Here is an 18,980-nt window from a genome sequence, read left to right on the forward strand (position 1 = left end):
TTCGTATGGCAATATCCCAAATACATTACCTACGTACTCATTGTAAAAATCATTATTTAGATATTTGTATAGTTCTACCCTGAAAATAAACACTACCTGAACCGTAAAATCGCAGATTTTACTATGCATCAGAAGCTACCTATCTATCATCCGTGCTATCAACAGTTTAAAGATCAAGCGATAGCACTAGAGACGTTGCAACCTCATCATCTTCAATGACGTCAACAAAAATATGCTAGTCCAACAACCAATGCCACGTCTCAAAAGGCGCCAGGTCTCCTGCAGGTTCCTTAGCAATAGGACCCAACATGCGCGATCCAACGCAGCAGGAGTCGGACTTGCAGAGCCAAAAGGTAATCCGTGGATTTGGATCCAGGTCGTCTTCGGCTAACCTCAACATGCGGGATCTGTTACAATCGAAGATAGCAGAAGGAATACATAAGTTTCACCTATTCCTAGATATAAACGATCTATATCTCACCGGATGCTCACCGTGGTGGGAGTCCGTGGATTCGTATCGTGCCATTTCGCGTGGCTCAGCCGCTAAGACACGGAGAATATGAGTCTTGGATATTCCTACCAAACTTCCTGACTCCTTCGTAGCGTGCTATGACCGCTCGGCATCGTCAATGACTAAACCAATCCCTTGCTCAGTAATAGCATTGATCAGTTTGCTCGGAAAGCCACTGAACTAAGTATATAAGTAATAGTTGTCCTAAGGGAGGCTTGATATTTGTATCAAATATGAGACTGCGACATTGATCATCGGGCGGTGTAAGCAATAAAATTTCTCGCTTACCCCTAGATACCTATCACAACAAGACAGGCGATTCTAATAGGTTTTCGACAAGCAAAACAATTCGCCATTTCGAGTTCGAACTTCTCGGTAACATAAAAACACATTCATTGGCATGTGTTAAAACTTGACGTGTTAAACAAGTCAAATTGTTACTAGAATGAAGTCATTTTTGCTTCAGCGACTGGTCCTCGTTTCTTGATTTGGACTCTTCATTGGTTCTTAGCGAAGACAGGTGCCTGAAAAGTCAGCTGCAGCGGCTAATTGCGGGAGGTGGGGGATACACAAGAAAGTTGGGCACCTGAACAGCCTGAAGGGCAAGGTCCGCCTAACCCGAGCTGCCCTTTAGGGGGGAAAATCTAGCACGGGGCGCGTTAATCTGCACAGCTGAGAATGGGAATAAATTGGGTTGGTCCGCGAAATTGAGATTGAACCTTAAGACCCACTTCGCTAACACCCCACACCAATATTCAGAAGGGAAAAAAAACCTTGTTCAGGGCTATTGTTAGCTATTGTTAGTGGGCATAATTCTATTTTCTGCCCTGGTCAGCCTATTAGAAACTAGTGGCCTCTTCTTATAACTCGGCCCTGCTTCGTCTTTCTTACCTTTTTCAACTTTTTTTTTTTTTTACTACCACCACCATTCCGGTGAACTCGACAAACCCAACAACGATATTTCAAAAGACGCCTCGTAACAAAATACGCGATTGCCAATGCATCAGCAAAACGATCAAGACAGCTTTTCTTCATCTCTAGTCTGCAACCAGATGCTTGCTCCAACCCTTCAACCGGTACACCCTGATTACCTCTGCGAAGCACGCGCCGACGCTGAGCGACGACGCGGCACCCGTCTACCTTGAATCGGGGCGGGTTGAGAGCGAAAAGAAAAAGATTTCGCATCGACGGAAGACTAGAATATTATCACAACTATTACAAAATTTAATAACTATTAATCAACAATAAAACGAAATAATACGAATAACTCGAGAAGCGAAGCCATGTTACCACCGGCCGCTCCAGCACTTACTACCGTTCGCGGTTTCTCCGCTACCCCAATCGTGTCCGGCGACGAGGACTCCGACCACTGCAGGACACCCCCATTGTCCGCGCGACGAGGCCGCGCCGCTCGGATCGACGATGTGGTCAGTGCGAATTGTAGTCCCGTTCTGCGCGCCAACAATTCGCCTGCTATTAGCGGCATCGCCAAGCTTCGTATGCAGCTCGAACCCCTCAGTCTCGGCGGCTCGCGCTCCAGTACCATGAGCCGAACCCGAAGCACCAGCCGACAGCGCTACATGAGCGGAGGTACCAGTCAGACCGGTCGCAGCGACGATGAGATTTCTGAGGTTGGATCGACGAGTTATGAGGTTCAATTGGAACATGACTTCGTCAGTGAAAGCGTTAGGGAGAAGAGATATGGGGCGATTGAAGGGGGATTAGCGCCTCGGAAGACGCAGGCCGACGACTTCGAGCCCCTTCGCTGTCTCGGTAAAGGTACATACGGCACGGTCCTACTTGTCAAGCAACGAGCCACAGGTCGGCTCTACGCGCAGAAGCAGTTTAAGAAAGCTTCCGTTGTAGTGCACAAGAAACTCGTTGAGCAGACAAAGACGGAGCGGCAGATCCTTGAATCCGTCAACAGACATCCCTTTGTCGTGAAGCTGTTCTATGCTTTTCAGGATCAAGAGAAGTTGTACCTCATCCTTGAGTACGGACAGGGTGGAGAGCTGTTCACTCATCTTAATACCGAGAAGATGTTTCCTGAGCCAGTCGCTGCCTTCTACATGGCGGAGATGGTTCTAGCTCTATCTCACCTCCACGACACGCTTGGCGTAGTTTACAGAGATCTGAAGCCCGAGAACTGCCTCTTGGATGCGCAAGGTCACCTTCTACTGACCGACTTTGGTCTATCCAAGGTTGCAGTAGAAGAGGATGACAGCTGCAAGTCCATCCTTGGGACTATTGAATACATGGCTCCTGAAATCGTCCAGGGTCAGAAGTATGGTAAGGCGGTTGATTGGTGGTCGTTCGGTGCACTGGGTTACGACCTTATGACGGGTAATCCACCATTCCGCGGCGGCAACCATGCCAAGATCCAGCAGAACATCGTCAAGCAAAAGCTTGTGTTGCCGTACTTCCTAGGTCCCGATGCCAAGGACCTGCTTACGCGGCTTTTGAAGAAGGACCCCGCCAAACGTCTAGGTTCCAACATGCCTAGAGATCTGCAGATCATCAAGAAGCACAGATTCTTCAAGAAGATCGACTGGAAGAAACTTGCGAACAGGGAGGTCGAACCCCCGATTCAGCCCATGATTACGGACCCTGAGCTTGCCGAGAACTTCGCCCCAGAGTTTACCGAGTTGTCGCTGAGCCCCCTGGTGGAGAGGGACCCATGGAGTGAGATGTCACCGAGAGAGAGCTTTAAGGAAGATCCCTTTGGTGGTTTCAGCTTCGTGGCTTCTAGCAGTTTGCTAGAGAACAGCGCATTCACGTATGTTGAAGTTTGAAGTCAGGTGATGGCGCGAGGGGTCAGATACGCATGAAAGCGATAGCGCACAGCGGTATTGATGCAGTCTTGGTGTGCATTGCAGTTGGCGAATCAGAGCATTGTGAGGAGTTATATCGATACGAATTGTATCACATTATAGATATTAGATGGTGTTTTGAGAACTCCCTTTTGGGAATCATAGTTGGAGGCCTCACCAAGACGCCGCAAAAGATTCTCATTGGAGAAGGGATCTTGTTCCGGCCTAGAGAGAACATACGCATGCGTCATCCAGACATGCGGTTAGAATATATGAGTTGCATTTTACCCCATGATTCCACACGTGGCGCCGCACACCGTTTGGTGATCCGACGAATGCTAGTTTGCCAGTTTGCTGAGTTGACAAGATTTGGCTGGGGGACGCGCAAGCGCACTGCCCCATATGTCACACCGCTAGCGTAGCTGGTTGACTGGTCGTTTGTGGTATCTTGAAACCAAGGTAATAGGTGGTATTGGTAAGCATATTCTGCTTGGCTATAGCTTCGCTTTTATCGTTATGTTGTGTAAACTATGGGTTAGACAATCATAGTTGATGTTGTTGACGAGCGATATGTGACTGCGTTAGCGAATCTTCTTCACGCAACGCTACTATGAGCTTTCGAGGGAGCAGTGTAGGTAGAAACATATGCTCAAGAGAAGGAAGAAAGTTCGAATCGAACGCAATACACCTCGCGAGATAACTAGCAGCAATCCGTCCAGGCACCAGTTGCAATTTCGTCGTGTCAGTATATGGCCCTGGTTTAGAATCCTCATGGGACGATTTTACGTACTAGCAAAATCATTTTGCATGTCAGCTCCTAAAATATTATTACAATCTTAAAATCTTATTTGAATACCTAGTCGTAGAAAACGAGGTTATTCCCGACCATGACCGTGAGGCTCAGCCTTAACATCGAACGATGCCATCCGCACCTGTCCGCATGGCTGTAATATACCTAGTCGTATCCACAGACTCTATCTGGTAGATTGAGCTAGTGGAGCCGATATATCTATTTTTACAAGCCTTTCATTTCTACCTATAAATGAGGTATTCATGGGTGGTAGTGTAGTAGGAAACCCGACGTCGTACATCAACACACTATATGCCCAAAATATTGTAAATTTATACTGATGCATACATAGATTAACTTGGCTTTCAATAAATATATATGAAAGAAGTAATGAAGATGAAGATGAAATAGTAAGCGATCTGCTTGTATTACCTTCCTATAGTGTGAGCAGCTGCTCGCATGTTCTATTTATGGGTGTAACTCTTTTTATGGTAACACTCACAGCATATGGGGTAGGAGAAAACTGTCACAATCAATCTACGAATCGTCTTTTCAAATATCCATCAGCTCATGACTCCTTAATCTCTAAAGGATAAGCATTCTAAAAAGCTTATCCTCAGCTCAAATGAGAGTCGTGTTACGAGGTTAGGCTCTGGATGATGGACGTTGCCTCATGTTCGACACCGAGTAGCTACATCGTACCCAGACAGCTGTCAGCTACCTACCTAGGAATCTATATCGTGATCCAACATACCATCTTATTAATCCATTCGGTCTTATTGGCTGTTTCGCACCATTTAAGTTGAGTATAGGTCAATCCAAGCACAATGTACCTACTCAGTTTAAACTTCCTTCGTCGTACGCTGAGATACCTGAAATAGAACCATAGACATAACGAAAGGGGGAAGGAAAACCATGTTGCATAAAACAATCATACACACCACCAACATTAACATATTCATAAATGAAAAAAGGCTGCGACCATGAAACAACGGATATAGGTAAATGTCCCTAAGACTGAACTTACTATGGTCGACGAATATACGACCGTCGTTAATTACCAAATTGATCATACAAGGTGCGGAAGAGAGATCTACAGATCGGCACTGCATCCCACATGGAATCATGAAATACAATCGTCTTGCTACTTTACTAAGGTATGCGCACAGCTGACTAAAACTAAAAATACCTGCGCCCTAACAATAAAAAAATCAATGAAATCGCAGATAAGTAAGCTGTCCCAAGTACGCGGTCTACGGAACGGTTACCCCCCTGGCACTCAACGACATCCCCACACACACCTCTATATGCCGGAAGCTTTAGATGCCGTGCGCAGCCATTGACGAATCACCGCGACTTCGATTCTAATAAGGGCAATGATTGGTTTGGGGGGAGGGGGGTATCTCGTAGGTACTAGTATACCCATCTCCTAACTTATACGGAACCGACTCGTTACTTTTTTCCCACCTACTACAAATTGGCAGGTTATCCGCATCGCCCGCATCGCGCCAAGACCCCCAGCACTGCCATGATGAAACACCCATACAACATCCCGGCCAGCGACCCAGCATCCGGGAGTCTTGGCAGCCCGCTGACGACAGCGAAACGGAAGGTGAAGAAGGGAAATAATTCCCCAGATGTGCCAATATTGCCCCCAAATACCAAGTCCTAGAGGCTGGGCTTCTTCCTTACTAATTAGGTAGCTAATTAGGCTTGTTGTATGTACTTTTCCCTTGTGTTATAGACGTTGATGACGTGCTAAGCAGATGGTGGTCCAAAGTAAAGGTCCTTGCATTGCATACACCGCCCGGCTGCCCGTTACCTATCTGAGACGAACGGCCGTTATTGGGGTGCTCTCAGATCGACATACGTAGACACTGAGGCTTTGGGTATCGAATGTAGCACAGCATGGCATGGCATAGATGGATAGTTTCTTGCTCGCCGTCTGGAGCATATGTTGAACCAAATTAACCTAGCCTTGCCAAGGCAAGATGCAGATATACGTGTATGTGATACAGTAAGGTTAGCTTGGTAGGTAAGAAGGTACCTAGGTATGGATGTTAGATGTAAGTGAGTATGTGAGCTTGGGATGTAGGTACCTAACCTAAGGCTACGGTCCGGCCGGTCAGCAAACAAGGGCAACCAAGACCGCGATCCCAGAAGATCCTACGACTCTGCTTAGACTCGCATGGACCAGGAGGATGATAAGTCTTTTGCTATATTATATATAGTGTCTTTCCATTCGCCCTTCTCATCGCCTTCTAGAATGTTACATCTTCAAGCTCACCAGCAAAGTCATATATAAACGTTCCAAACAACCTAACGGGAAAGTTAACTTTCGCAAAGCACCGTTCCAAACGTTAAAGGAGGATAGAACTTGACACCGAGAGTCGCATAGTTATCACACAAGCGTATTACATCATCGAAGTATACGCGGAGGATAAAAAGAATACGTACGAGAGGGGACGAATTCATAATTTAAACCTCTATCGACGCATAATCCGAGACGAGGCGCCGAGAACCTATATCTCGACTCCACGAAGGACAGAGTAGTATACCCAAATCTGTTACGATAGTATACGCCTTAGGTCGCTTTACAAAAAGGCATTCGAAATGATCTCGCGTCTAGCCACCGCGGCTTTGAGTAAGTAGTGTTTTTAGCGTACCAAGACTCGAAGACGTTTTCGAGCTCGGACGCGGGAACGCCAAGAAACGGGATTGCTAACGGTATCAACAGCCGCGATCGCATACAGCACTCTAGCGTCCGCCGAGCCAGTGCAATACTGCCCGATCTCAGATATCTGCTACCAAGTCGCAGTACCAGACGCATCCTCATCCTCTAACAGCGGAAACATCTACCTGCAACTCCGAGCGCCGACATCCTACTCATGGGTGGCCTTCGGTACGGGATCGGCCATGGCCGATTCCAACATCTTCATGATGTACACTGACGGCAAGGGTAACGTAACAATATCGCCGCGCGCAGGCGTCGGACGTATGTGTCCCCTTTAGAAGACTCACCTACCCACACAAACAAGCAAATGCTGACAATTATATAGACATCATGCCGCAATACAACGCCATTACACAACTCACCCTCCTCGAAGGCAGTGGTGTAACCAACGATGGCAAAACCATGATCGCCAACGTGCGCTGTGGGAACTGCGGCTCTTGGTCCGGGGGTTCGATGAGTCTAGCAGCTAGCAGTGCGGACTGGATTGCGGCGTGGAAGACCGGCGCGGCAGTCGACAGCACGGACAAGAACGCCGGGATCCACTACCATGACGAGCATGAACAGTGGGCTTTCGACCTTACGCAAGGTACCGTGTCTGACGACAGCAACCCGTTCGTAGGTGTGCGACAGTTCGATAACAATAACCGTGGTGTTGCTGGTAGCGGTAGTTTTGCTGACCCGCGTACTCTGATTCGCGGACATGGTGTGATTATGGCTGTGACTTTCGGTATCTTGTACCCTCTGGGATCCGCACTCATGCCGCTGCTCGGCAAGTGGATTATCCACGCCTCGTGGCAGTTCCTTGCCTTCCTGCTCATGTGGGCTGGGTTTGGATTGGGTCTTGTTTCCTCGCAGCGCATCAAGATTGTAAGTTCCCTCATGTTGGTTCAATACGGTACCTTTGAATGAGAACTAATGGTTCATGGCAGAACTTCAACTCAACGCACACGAAACTTGGTGTTGTCGTCGTCTCCCTTATGGGCATTCAGCCTATCCTGGGTATGCTCCACCACAGATACTTCGTAAAGCACCAGACTCGTGGTCTCATCTCGCATGCTCACATCTGGTACGGTCGTTCCGTCATTATCATGGGTATCGTCAACGGCGGACTAGGTCTCAAACTGGCCACTGCTGCTAACAAATACATCATTGCCTACTCTGTGGTCGCTGGCGTCGTCTTCGTCACATACATTGCTTCTGCTTTGTTCGGCGAATTCCGACGCCACCAAAGGAAAGCGGGAGGCTGGGAGAAGAACAGCCCTTGATTTCTGGATCTCGTAGCGAGAAACCAATGTTCCTGATTTTTCTATACCTCTTTGAATGATTGTGGCGTTTGCATAGGGATAAGGTATGGAAGGGCTATTGTAATGAGGATAGACATGGGGTGCACATAGGAGACAGGATATTATACTTATATGTCTTTGGGATGGCCTAGCTTTGTGATTGAGCTTTTCGGGTTGAAGAGCTTTTAGTACTGTCACTACAGCTTGGTGGATTTTGTTCAATAAAATCTTTATCAACAAATTGTTAAGAACTTATATCTAATATTGTGGTTAAGTCTCACCTAATAATGAGAGGAATTTGGTTGATCCCCGCGTAGGTGGTATGGTAAATTGTTTCGTGGTATACGAGTTTGAACGAGCCATACGAAACTTTTCGTGGCTAGATACTGATAGGCTATTGACATTACTGACGAGAAATTTCTAATATGCCGTTGGAAACATCGTGATTCAAATGAATGTATTGTGTCAAGAATGGATTCTCAAGATGACTGTATTTAAGTGAAGGTGGTGATTTGATAAAGTTGAGAGTGAGTTGAATTTAAACTCAGATTGGTCTATACTGTGTTTTAACTGGATTGGCACTGTACTTTGTGATATACCCCACTTCAATGGTTAAAAGTAGTAGGTCACATGACTAGCTCGGACAGGTGTATGTTAACTCCACCCCAGCAACTTCCGAGCTAAAGAATTGAGTGAGCAAATGGAGGCGGCGAAAGGAAAAACCTCAATCGCAACTTCTTCTCACGATCTCCACGTCCTTTCCCATCCACCCACCCGCTATATCAACACCACCACATCCTTTAATATACTCGTCAATCGAGCATATTCACATAATTAAAGGACAAAATGCTGAGGACTACGGTAAGAATTACTATACAATTCATTTTATAAATACCATAAATACAGAAACGATAATACTGACCGTTATTTTTCGCTCAGACTGCTCGATCGGCCGCTTCGGCTATCACCCGTGTCGCCAGGGTAAACGCTGTTAGAGGTTTTATTGCCCCCACCGTATCGCGACGAGGTAAGAACCGATATTTTCTTAAACACATTGAAGCGGAATTGGAGGGCAATTGAAGGATGCAATGGGAAAAGGTGGGATGATTGGAGTCGAAAGAGCGGGAAACGTGCGAGATCGGGCGATATCAAATCGAATACCTACATCACCACTGCCAACAATACGGCTACGGTTACGGCATACTTGAAGCATTAAAATGAAAGACATCACCAATTCCGTTATATTTTGGCTTCGCAATTCAATTGCCCGCCTCGAATCCGCATATCAGCAAACAGACATACAGGAATATCTGCTAACATAACCCCAATTAAACAGCCGACTTCGTCCAAGAGCTCTACCTCAAGGAACTCAAAGCCTACAAGCCCACACCCGTCAAAGACTCCGACGCAGTCGGCCACGTACAAACCTTCACAGCCCCCAAGACACCCAAGTCGCCCGAGGAGGCCGACCTCGCCAGCAGCCTAAAGGAATACGAGAGCATGGCCGTCGAGGTCGAGGGTAACGAGGGTGTTGCTGCCGGCTCTGCGCCTGCCGTTGTCGAGGATTGGCTCGTTGAGGAGGAAGAGGAGGAGGGTGCTCACCACTAAACTTGATCAATTGAATATGAGAAATAGATCCACGACTTACCTAGACAGACGCAAAAGTTCTTGAGGGGAAATAGAAGGGAGAAGAAACAAGACAGGGGATGCGTATGGCATTTTACCTAGCGTAGTGCCAGCCATCACCCAGAAGAGGTGAAGAGGAGAGTAATTCACGACTGTACATTTATTCCTAGGATCGCCGTTGCCGAATCATCAAAAAGATCCTTCGTTCCATAAAAGTACCAATCACATGCGTCTTCGTGCTTGCTGACAGTATTCCTATGTTGACATTCCCCTATCCTACATAAGTGGTCCGATTTGCTTAGATATCTTTAGCTCCGCCAGTTTACCGATCCAACCTCTATATCTCAAATCTTGTACCAGGGCCAGATCCAAGCCCATATCGCGGTCATCGTGTCTTTTCGGCCGGCTATCCATACCACGTCGTAGCAGGCTCTCTTCCATATACTAAGGGCCTACTTCCATATTCTAGATAACCACGCCCAGACAAATTTCGTCGTTCTAGATCACCTCGAAACCTATCAATTAAGAAGCTTCTTGGCCATACCACGTACAGACAAACGAGATGATCTGTCATATCTCTACTTGTCTGCCTCATTCATAGATAATCAGACAAGCCCCTTACATTCTTTCAGCTACCTAAGCTAATTGCACCAATTTCTCGTATTCAGATCCAGACAGGGACGTGAAATCAGACGAAGGGACCAAATGCACATGGCATTGCCACATCCAGTTGTCTAGTAAGATATAGTAAAATAGCCTCTGCTCCCTTGCTTTCCCGCCACTATCCTACTAATCTAGCATTCACGACCCAAATCTAAGTCTTCCAGAGGACAGACCCTATTTAGCCCGCTCTCCTTTTTATCCCGTTAGATCATATTTCTATCATCTTCTGTGGACCTTCAAAGATTGTTGAATACATCTAATATGTCTAGGATACCCTAAAATCGCTCGTGATATCTGATAATGATATCTCATTTCCAACATATACCTCAGCCATGACTATTTGCCACACCACATATCCCGACATCGCCGAACATCCAGGTGCATGATCTTCGTAGGCACTACAAGTTCTTCGAGAAGAAGATTAGTCAATCTTCTCCTAGAGAGCCGGAGAGGTAGGGCCATTAGTCAGCGCTGAGTTTGAAAAACGAAGTTAGTAGTCAAATTAAATGATGTATCACGGGTATCTCATAACTTACTACGTATCAAAACATATTCAACAAGTCATTAAGCAAGCACAAAGGGTGCACGAAAGCAGGCACATAATCCAAACGACTTCAGAACAAAGTACACAACCAATTGACACACAAATCGAACAACAGAAGTAAACATCGCACACAATTCATTCCAACCCAATATGATAAGCAACCTAATTTAATTTGAATTTTCAGTCCCTTTCGCTTCTCGCTAGGGAGCGCAGGCGTTCTCGTCGTCACGTGTAGTAGTAAGTAGCTATGTACGTTGTTGTGTTCGCGTTCGCATTCACATGTCAATTCCATTCCATTTCATTTCATCTTTGCCAAACCGATCAACCAACCCCCTTGACATGCTCGAAACTTTGATAATAGGGAAAGAAAAGTCAATCCCTTGAAGAAGCAGCAACGCAATAGCAAAAAACCGACTAGGGAACCCTCCCCAAGGATCGAAAAGACGATTGGAGGGAAGGGAATCCAGTCAAATTAAAAGCTCACTTCATTCGTTCGCTTCGGCGCCAGCATCAGCATCAGCCCACCTTAACCCCCCCTGTGACGTTAAAACAACCCGGCAACAAATGCCAACTCGCTTTGTCGCAATGGAGGTGGTACTTTTTCGCGTATGGGCCAACCAGAGTCGCTCGCCAACGGCGGAAACCTCGCTCACTAGAAACCCCTGCGGAAGAATTCCGAATTGAAGTGAAGAAAAAGGACGGGATCAATATGGCTCATACTGATCCTTTGTGATTTGAAACGGGTAAATTTGGGTAGGTATTTTCGAAAGCTTCCGTAGTCTCGTGTACGTATGTGCCCATGATTTCAGACTATTTGCAATTACCAAACGCCCTGACCTTCCGCAGTGACTGAAGTAACCTCTGCCAATTGTCACCTCATGCAATATGCCGCCCCATGCTGTGATGACATGAATTTTAAAGCAATGGCTGAAACCATTGCAAATGCCGGGAACGAGCAGATTGGCTCATTCTCGTGTCGTAAAAGAGCTTGAAAACAAAAACAAATATTCGTGTCATATGTCGAAATGCGATTCGCCAAACGCCTCCTCGTTGTTGCCAGTCTTTACGATACCACTCATCCTGTTTGCTTTCCGGAGATCAAGATCTTCGAGATCATCCCAGTCGTTATCTCGACGATCTACGTCATCCATCTCTTCGTCAATATATCGTCCTTTCATGTGATCATCTAGTGAACTTTCGTCAACAAATGTGAAACCTTGAAAGTTTGCTTGCGTAGTTGGCGACAGTGGTGTTGATGTGGCGAAGCCTGTAGCTAGCTGTTGTGCGCGCTCGTTCAACGAACCGTTGGTGTTCAGAGCGTTGGTGAACTCGGGGTCAAAGTATGAAACATCAGTTTCTGACTTTAACTTCGGCTTGAAAGGAGGAGTTATGAGCTTCTTAGACAAAATGTCCCAATCGACATCCGCGAAGAACGGGTGACGCTTTAGTTCTTCTGCATCGTCGACAGCACCTAAACGATGTTTCGGGTTCCTGTTAAGTAATCCCTTGACAAAGTTTCTGCCTTCCTGGGACAGTGTGTCTCGTGGGAACCTCACTTTGCCGAAGGCGATGTTCTTGTACATCTGCTGTGTGTCCTCCGCATAGAAGGGACTCCAACCGCAGCACATCTCGAACACTAGAACACCAAGAGACCAAAAGTCCACCATCTTTGTATATCCAGCCTCGTCGAGTAATACCTCCGGGGCTAAATACTCTGTAGTTCCGCAAAACGTATTAGTTGTATCGTTTTGGGTGAGGTTGGCCTTCGATAATCCAAAGTCGCAAAGAGCTATGTGACCGTTCGCGTCCAGTAGGATATTTTCAGGTTTTAAGTCACGGTAGACAATATCGTTGTTGTGAAGGTGTTGGATGGCAAGGATAAGTTCTGCGATATAGAACTTGGCTCGCTTTTCATCGAATCGTCCCTCTTTCTGAAGGTGCCAGAAGAGCTCACCACCGGACATGTAGTCGGTAACAAGGAAGAGATCATTCTGGGTCTGGAAGGAGAACTTCAGGCCTACGATGAATGGTGACTCTGACATCGCTGTACGAACGAGAATGTTTCGCTCTCCGACTGTGTGTGCAACCTCCTTCTTCTGAACGATGACCTTCTTCGATAAAACCTTCATGGCATATATGCGTCCGGTATCCTTCTTGCGCACCTGGTAAACTTGACCGAACGTGCCCTTTCCAATTAATCGTAGGATCTGGAAGTCGTCTGGTCCGTAGTGTTTTTTCTCGGTTCGTTGGTAGATGGCCTCGACAAATATCTCGCCGGTGGGAGTCTTCTCGGGTGTTGTGTCGACATTTCCTCTTAACGGGTACCAACCTCGTACGGGCTCATCCTTGCCGGGAATGATAGCTTGGAAGTCGACGTGACCTAAAAATTCTTCTCCTTGTGCGCCGTGATCATATATCGAGATATCCACTAGCATGTCTGAATCAACAACATCACTATCCAAAGTTAGTCGATGTGTCCGACGGACCTCAATCGATCTACGATACTTACAATTCTGCTTCAGCATCCCACTTAGGGCTGGTGAATGATCTTCGCGGACGATTGCGAAACGTATTATAGTCACTGATGCTAGTATTGCTGCTTTGACGGCTGCGCATAGGTATCGCCATCGCACGGCCAGGATCGCTACCTTGACGTTGTATGGGGAGACCACCCATTCCCATCGCCACCGGTTGGGGTGGTGACTCATCTTCATCTTCGAATGTTCGCGGTCCATGCGAGATTAGCTCGCTTCTCTGGAACACCGCGACAACATAAGGGTCCCGGCTCTTTCGGAGCCCTCTTGCCTCCAGAATCTTAATGGTAAGCTTGCCTCTTTGCGGTGGCGCTTGCGCACCGGTACTCGAGGCAGAAGAGACAGGTGTTTGCCTGCCACCCGTGTCTGAGCCATCTCCGCTGAGCTTCGAAGGCGACCTTTCTTCGGCGTGAGACGAATGGGTAGTCGAGAGCGTTCTAGTAGGTGTCGAAGGACCGCTCTTTTTCGATCCAACGTCAGTTAGCTTCTTGAGTCGATCAATCGAGGCGGAGTTAGAGGAGAAACTGCTAGCATCCCCAGAGGGGGGCTGGGTATCCGAGGGAGAACTTGGTGTAGTTGAAGAGGCACGCTCGCGCTCGCCGGGGATAGAGAGATGGCTCGCGAGAACGCTGGATGTAGTGACTATGCTCGTGAGGGGAGATGCTAAAGTGGCTCTCCGAACTTTGAGCTGGGAGAGATCGGTGGCGCTCTTGTTGTTCAGAGATGATCGACTTGACGGACCGCTAGCGGCCGTGTCGGAATCACCACCCGCATCGGATAACTTGGCACCTCTTTCTGATGGTGTCTGTGAACATGGAGGCGTAGGGTAGGGATGGATATCGGAGACTGCTTGTTGCGAGGACTGTACTTTTGCCAGGGGTTCTATCCTCTCATGTGGAAGGAGAGGCGAAGTGTCAGGCGTGACGTCCTTGCTGCTCAAATCCGATTCCGGGGTCGGTAGTTGTTGAGGTACGGTGTGCGCTTCCTTCTCTTCCTGGGGACAGGTAGGGTGTATCGACTCAGTCTCTGGTGCTCGGGAAGAAATGGAAGAGCCACGGGAACAAGGTAAAGAGGTTAAACGAACCTGACCAAAGTAGCTCATAATACCCGGCAATCGTTTGTCAGACAGATCAGGTTGCGGCGTAGCGATGCCGGATCGCGGAGTATCGTAACCAATTTGGTCGGTCCCATCGTCCTCAGAAGTTGAGGTCCTGCTTGGCATGTTAACGACAATCATTGTTGTTTCGAACACCAAGACGAGGAGCCAAGGTGTTCTATGTATCGAAGCTAGGAGGGAGGAGAACCAAGTGGGGGAGAGAAGTAGTTTTAATAACTAGTAGAAACAGGGTATCAAAAAAAAGAAAATGTGGATATCAGGAGGGGAGTAGGTGGAAGCTCAAGGGGGGATCTTGGAAAGAGGACATTTCGAAGTAGGACATGTCCAATAGCCGCAAGAAAATCCAATGGCCCTGCAACGTATCCAGGTATCCATATGGGGTGGGAAGAAAGCTAGCAGGCGAGGCGGAAGACGGGAGGGCAGGTGGTAAAAAAGAACGAAAATTTCACAAGCCATTATTGCATCGAGCCGAACCCCATGTTGCTTCGTAGCTACTAACACCCATGACACTCGCCATGTGGTAACGTAGAGGGGGGAGAATTGAAGTGGGGGCAAAGGGGGTGGGCTTGGGTGTTTGGAGATGAGATCGACGCGATGAGTTCGAGGTGGGGTGAACGCAGAGAAAATGAAAGGAAAGGGACCGCAGACAGAAATCCGAGATGGATAGTAACAGACAGCCACCCAGCCAGCCCACTCAGCCAGCTGTTGTAGCGGTCCAGCAGGGAAGGAGGAGTGACATCCAGTGGCATATCGAGTGACATAGCACTATACTTGAGTGACTTGTTGACATAAGTGGCATTGGCGGCATTGGGCACCCTTTTGCGGTTTAATTGCAAGTTGGAGGGTTAGGAATCAGGCTTCAATATGACGATAATTATAAGCCTCGTCCAGACCCCGCGCTCAGATTCGCCGCAGAACGGAGCTGGAAGTGATAATTATGGGGACCGTAAGGGACCAACTTGCTGCGAACATCGGTGACCAGCCGCGACTTGTGCAACGTTATGTAGATAAGCTTGGGAACGTTTGGTTAAAAATAAGCTGTTGAACGTGTACATCTCGTAATCTTTTCTTTGGCGGGGTGAGCGCCGATGACCGATTTAAGATGACCGTAACCAGCTGGATGAGCCTCTTTCAAATCACATTTGAAGCCTCACTTGTGGATGGTGACCCAAGGGTCCGGATGATTATGATGAGGGTGTTGGCCATGATGATGATGATGTATTTGGCGTAACCTTGATAGGATACCGAAGACCGAACGGCCAGAAAAAAAAATACCAGTGGTCGAAAAGAAGTCTGTCGGTATGTTCCTATTTCCTAGGTCCCATGTAGATAGGTACAGTACGTACTACCCATCGGTGACGACTCATCGAACACCACCCCGGCCCCATTGCGGTCGAGTTTGGTACCTAAAAAGCCAGGGTCCAAAAGGTCCAAGGTCCGACTTTTTGCAATATCCTTGGAGCCATGAATTTGGGGAGTGATCCGTAATCCGAAGGCAAATACTGGCTAAATGGGAAAGAAAACCTTGTAAAGAAATTGGAAAGGTCGCGACTTGCGATATAACAATTGCGGAATATGGTAACGGGACGGGAAATAAGTTAGAAATAGGTAAGGGATAATCTTACTCTTCTCCCATTTTTTGCTGGGGCGAGCAGATACGACTGATGGCGTTATGATAGGCAGGGTATGAGGAGAAGAGGAGTAGCAGTGGCAGTAGTAGCAGTAACAACGGGAAGGGGTACTGAGAACGAAGAGCATGTGATGGGATGTATTGGATGGATGATTGGGGGAGTCTTTCCGGATGGTGAAATTGAAAAATAGATAGAGACGGAATATAGGAACATTTTTTCCCTTTGAGAAATTAGAAATTAGAAATTCCCATTTACTTACTTTGACATCATCGCCTGCGTTGCCCGCCGTAGCAGGTCGAATCCTCCCTCCGAACCTGACATGATGATGGACCAAAGGGAGTTTTGATCTCTCTCAGTCAATGTCAGGTTCCTGACCAAAGAGGTTCCTAAACTTCTGTCGTTGAACCACCAGTAGTTAGTTTTGCTGCACGGTAGGTGCGTTGTTCTTGTTACTGTTGTTGTATGATGGTTGTAATGGTAGTAGTTTTTTCCTGAGTATACCAGGTAACTGATTCGACGATGAGGGGGAGAGAAAGAAATTTAAAAATAAAAATCCAAATTATTTACCAGGCGACGTCGTTTGGTTGGAGACTTTTGAGGTTTGACGCGGAACGTGGGGGTTTGAGGAAAAGAGGACGGAAGAGAATTGATTTGCGTGAGGGGAAAGTATTTTTTTTTTCTGGCGTCAGTGGTTTTGGTAAATTGGTGAAATGATGTCGCGGGTAGGTGTTGAAGGGGGAAAAAGACGTTGCGTTGCGGTTGATGTCTCGCTGCTGAAAAAGGCGGGCTTCTGATTTGAGCCTGACGGGCCTAAAGATGGAGCCTTGAATGGGGCCCCCTAGGTCAGCCCTTTGACGAATTCTAATTGGTTGCGGAGGGGTGAAAAAGGGTAAGCCAACCCGTTAGAACAGTTATAACGGACAACGATTAGGACGGTAAGTTAGGACAGTTACCTAGGTAGTTAGTGCAGTGGCAGAGTGGACAGTGGGAAGTGCAAGTGGGCAGCGGGCAGGTAGCGTGCAGTACAGTACAGTGTACCTAGGTAGTGTATGCATACCTAAGTAGCCTGTAGATGATGCATGGGCGCAGCTTAAAAAAAGGCGGAAGGGTCTTCAAATCCCACCTGAAATTAGGATAATGGAAACTAAAGATTCAATCGGGACAGGCTACTGAAAAGGCCCGGGAACGCCTAGTGGTTCGCCTGATTTGGTTAGGCCCCGCCGCCGCCGGCATAAGAGAAGAAAAAAAAAACGAATGAATGAATGGGTCGATCGTGTATGAAAAAAGTATTCATGGATGTAATTGTTCGTAGAATTGAAAGAATATGGATTGTATGACGAGGGTACCCACAAGTTGAAGGATAGGGCGAAATAAGGCGAAAATAGAACGAAATAAAAGAGGGAAGATACTTACAGCTACCTTGGCTCCAGTTGTACAAGTTGTCCCCTCTAGTACCCTTTCGATTTAGCAGGCTTAAGCCAGGGCTTAACAGGCTTAGCTGCTTTCTCTCCTTGCTGAATTAGCTACCTAAGTGTACCTAAGTACGGTAATTTAAGTACGCAGCTACGCAGAAAGAAGAGGGTCTTGACGGCGGGGCTTCTTTTTCGTGTACAAATTCAATAGGTGAGGTAATTCATCAATTCCGATAGATACTCGTGGTACGTTATGGGTGTATGTAGGTAGGTGTATGGATGTATGCGCGAGTGTGGGTGGGAAGGATGGGAGGATGGGAAGATGGGAATGTATTTCGTCGTCAGGGTCCAGCAACGCCAAATCTACGGTACGGTAATCAACTGTACAGTACGTGGCAGTGCCGGAGCAGAACTTGTTGTCCTTCGTATTCCTTGGTGTTCTTTAGTGTCTCTCTTTCCTGTACGTATGTACAATACTTTCGATGCAAGCACACGCAGTACACGTATACCTATTGCCCTGTCGGGTGTAGATATAAAGGTAAAAGAAGGGGTGCCCCATAAGAACAAGAACAATAATACAACAATACAAATCATTACGGGTAGGCGGGTAGTGTTAGAGAAGGTGATGGTAGGTGGTTAGTACCGTACCTGAAAATGATCGCTTAAATTCAGCTGCTCTCTCCAGAATGCCCTCACTCAGATCAGTACCTAACCGATACGAACATCAGCCGACCATCACAAGTTACTGATCTGATTCGGTGTACCTTGCTTTGATAGAAAAGAGAAAGCCGGCGAGCTTCGGGACTTCGCTTGATCTTGAGGCCTCCCTTCGCCGAAGATGTGGTAGTTGTGGTTGTGAATTATTTCTTCTCTATTCTTGAAATGTTTCTGTTTCTGGTTCTGTGTTTGGCTGGGGACCGTGTGTATGATTCGATACCGTGCCCCAACCCGGCGGAATGCCTGATGGGGAAGGCGATCGTAGCTAGGTCCAGCTAGCCGGCTAAGTCGAGCGAGATCTATGTCGCAATTCTGAAACTAGGCGCGATTTGTGATTGATGGCCACACTACCTCACTACTTCCGATAACTTGTTCGACAACCGCGAGAGAAAAGAATCGAGGTGGGATTTTTTGGGTTATTACAAAGGTATGATGAATTGGATCGAATCGAATGGCGACAGGGGAAAATCGGAGCATTACTGATTTCAAATATAGATGATAGGCAAGCAATTACATACAGGCCCTTGTGGTGAAGAAAATTCAGATTGTCGGTTAAGGTGGAGAATGGTCTAATAACGCCTTCGTCGACGAATATTCGCCGGAGCGGG

At 47.2% G+C, this 18,980-nt stretch overlaps 4 protein-coding genes across 4 annotated transcripts; 3 read left to right on the forward strand and 1 right to left on the reverse strand.

The window, feature by feature from the left end:
• The first annotated feature begins 1,146 nt into the window (after positions 1-1,146).
• Positions 1,147-3,425, forward strand: F4822DRAFT_327886 (kinase-like protein). Its single transcript, XM_051455582.1, has 2 exons — positions 1,147-1,204; positions 1,271-3,425. The coding sequence occupies exon 2, from the start codon at positions 1,795-1,797 to the stop codon at positions 3,301-3,303; it is 1,509 nt and encodes a 502-aa protein (XP_051312627.1). The 5' UTR covers positions 1,147-1,204; positions 1,271-1,794; the 3' UTR covers positions 3,304-3,425.
• Positions 3,426-6,724: 3,299 nt separating this feature from the next.
• F4822DRAFT_431722 (CBD9-like protein) lies at positions 6,725-8,110 on the forward strand (the record flags this gene model as incomplete). The annotated part of the gene is made up of 4 exons (XM_051461524.1): positions 6,725-6,755; positions 6,849-7,106; positions 7,171-7,712; positions 7,775-8,110. 4 exons carry the CDS (start codon positions 6,725-6,727, stop codon positions 8,108-8,110), a joined length of 1,167 nt encoding a protein of 388 aa, XP_051312628.1.
• A 581-nt stretch (positions 8,111-8,691) lies between these two features.
• On the forward strand, positions 8,692-9,969 carry F4822DRAFT_411427 (ATP synthase complex subunit H-domain-containing protein). Its single transcript, XM_051458859.1, has 3 exons — positions 8,692-8,989; positions 9,068-9,155; positions 9,465-9,969. The coding sequence occupies exons 1-3, from the start codon at positions 8,975-8,977 to the stop codon at positions 9,734-9,736; spliced, it is 375 nt and encodes a 124-aa protein (XP_051312629.1). The 5' UTR covers positions 8,692-8,974; the 3' UTR covers positions 9,737-9,969.
• A 1,644-nt stretch (positions 9,970-11,613) lies between these two features.
• On the reverse strand, positions 11,614-14,919 carry F4822DRAFT_327982 (kinase-like domain-containing protein). The gene is made up of 2 exons (XM_051455583.1): positions 13,471-14,919; positions 11,614-13,415 (listed from the first exon to the last, which is right to left on the reverse strand). The coding sequence occupies exons 1-2, from the start codon at positions 14,730-14,732 to the stop codon at positions 11,975-11,977; spliced, it is 2,703 nt and encodes a 900-aa protein (XP_051312630.1). The 5' UTR covers positions 14,733-14,919; the 3' UTR covers positions 11,614-11,974.
• Between the last annotated feature and the right edge of the window lie 4,061 nt (positions 14,920-18,980).

Source organism: Hypoxylon trugodes (assembly GCF_022578975.1).
Source record: "Hypoxylon trugodes strain CBS 135444 unplaced genomic scaffold F4822scaffold_7, whole genome shotgun sequence".
NCBI classification, from domain to species: Eukaryota; Fungi; Ascomycota; class Sordariomycetes; order Xylariales; family Hypoxylaceae; genus Hypoxylon; species Hypoxylon trugodes.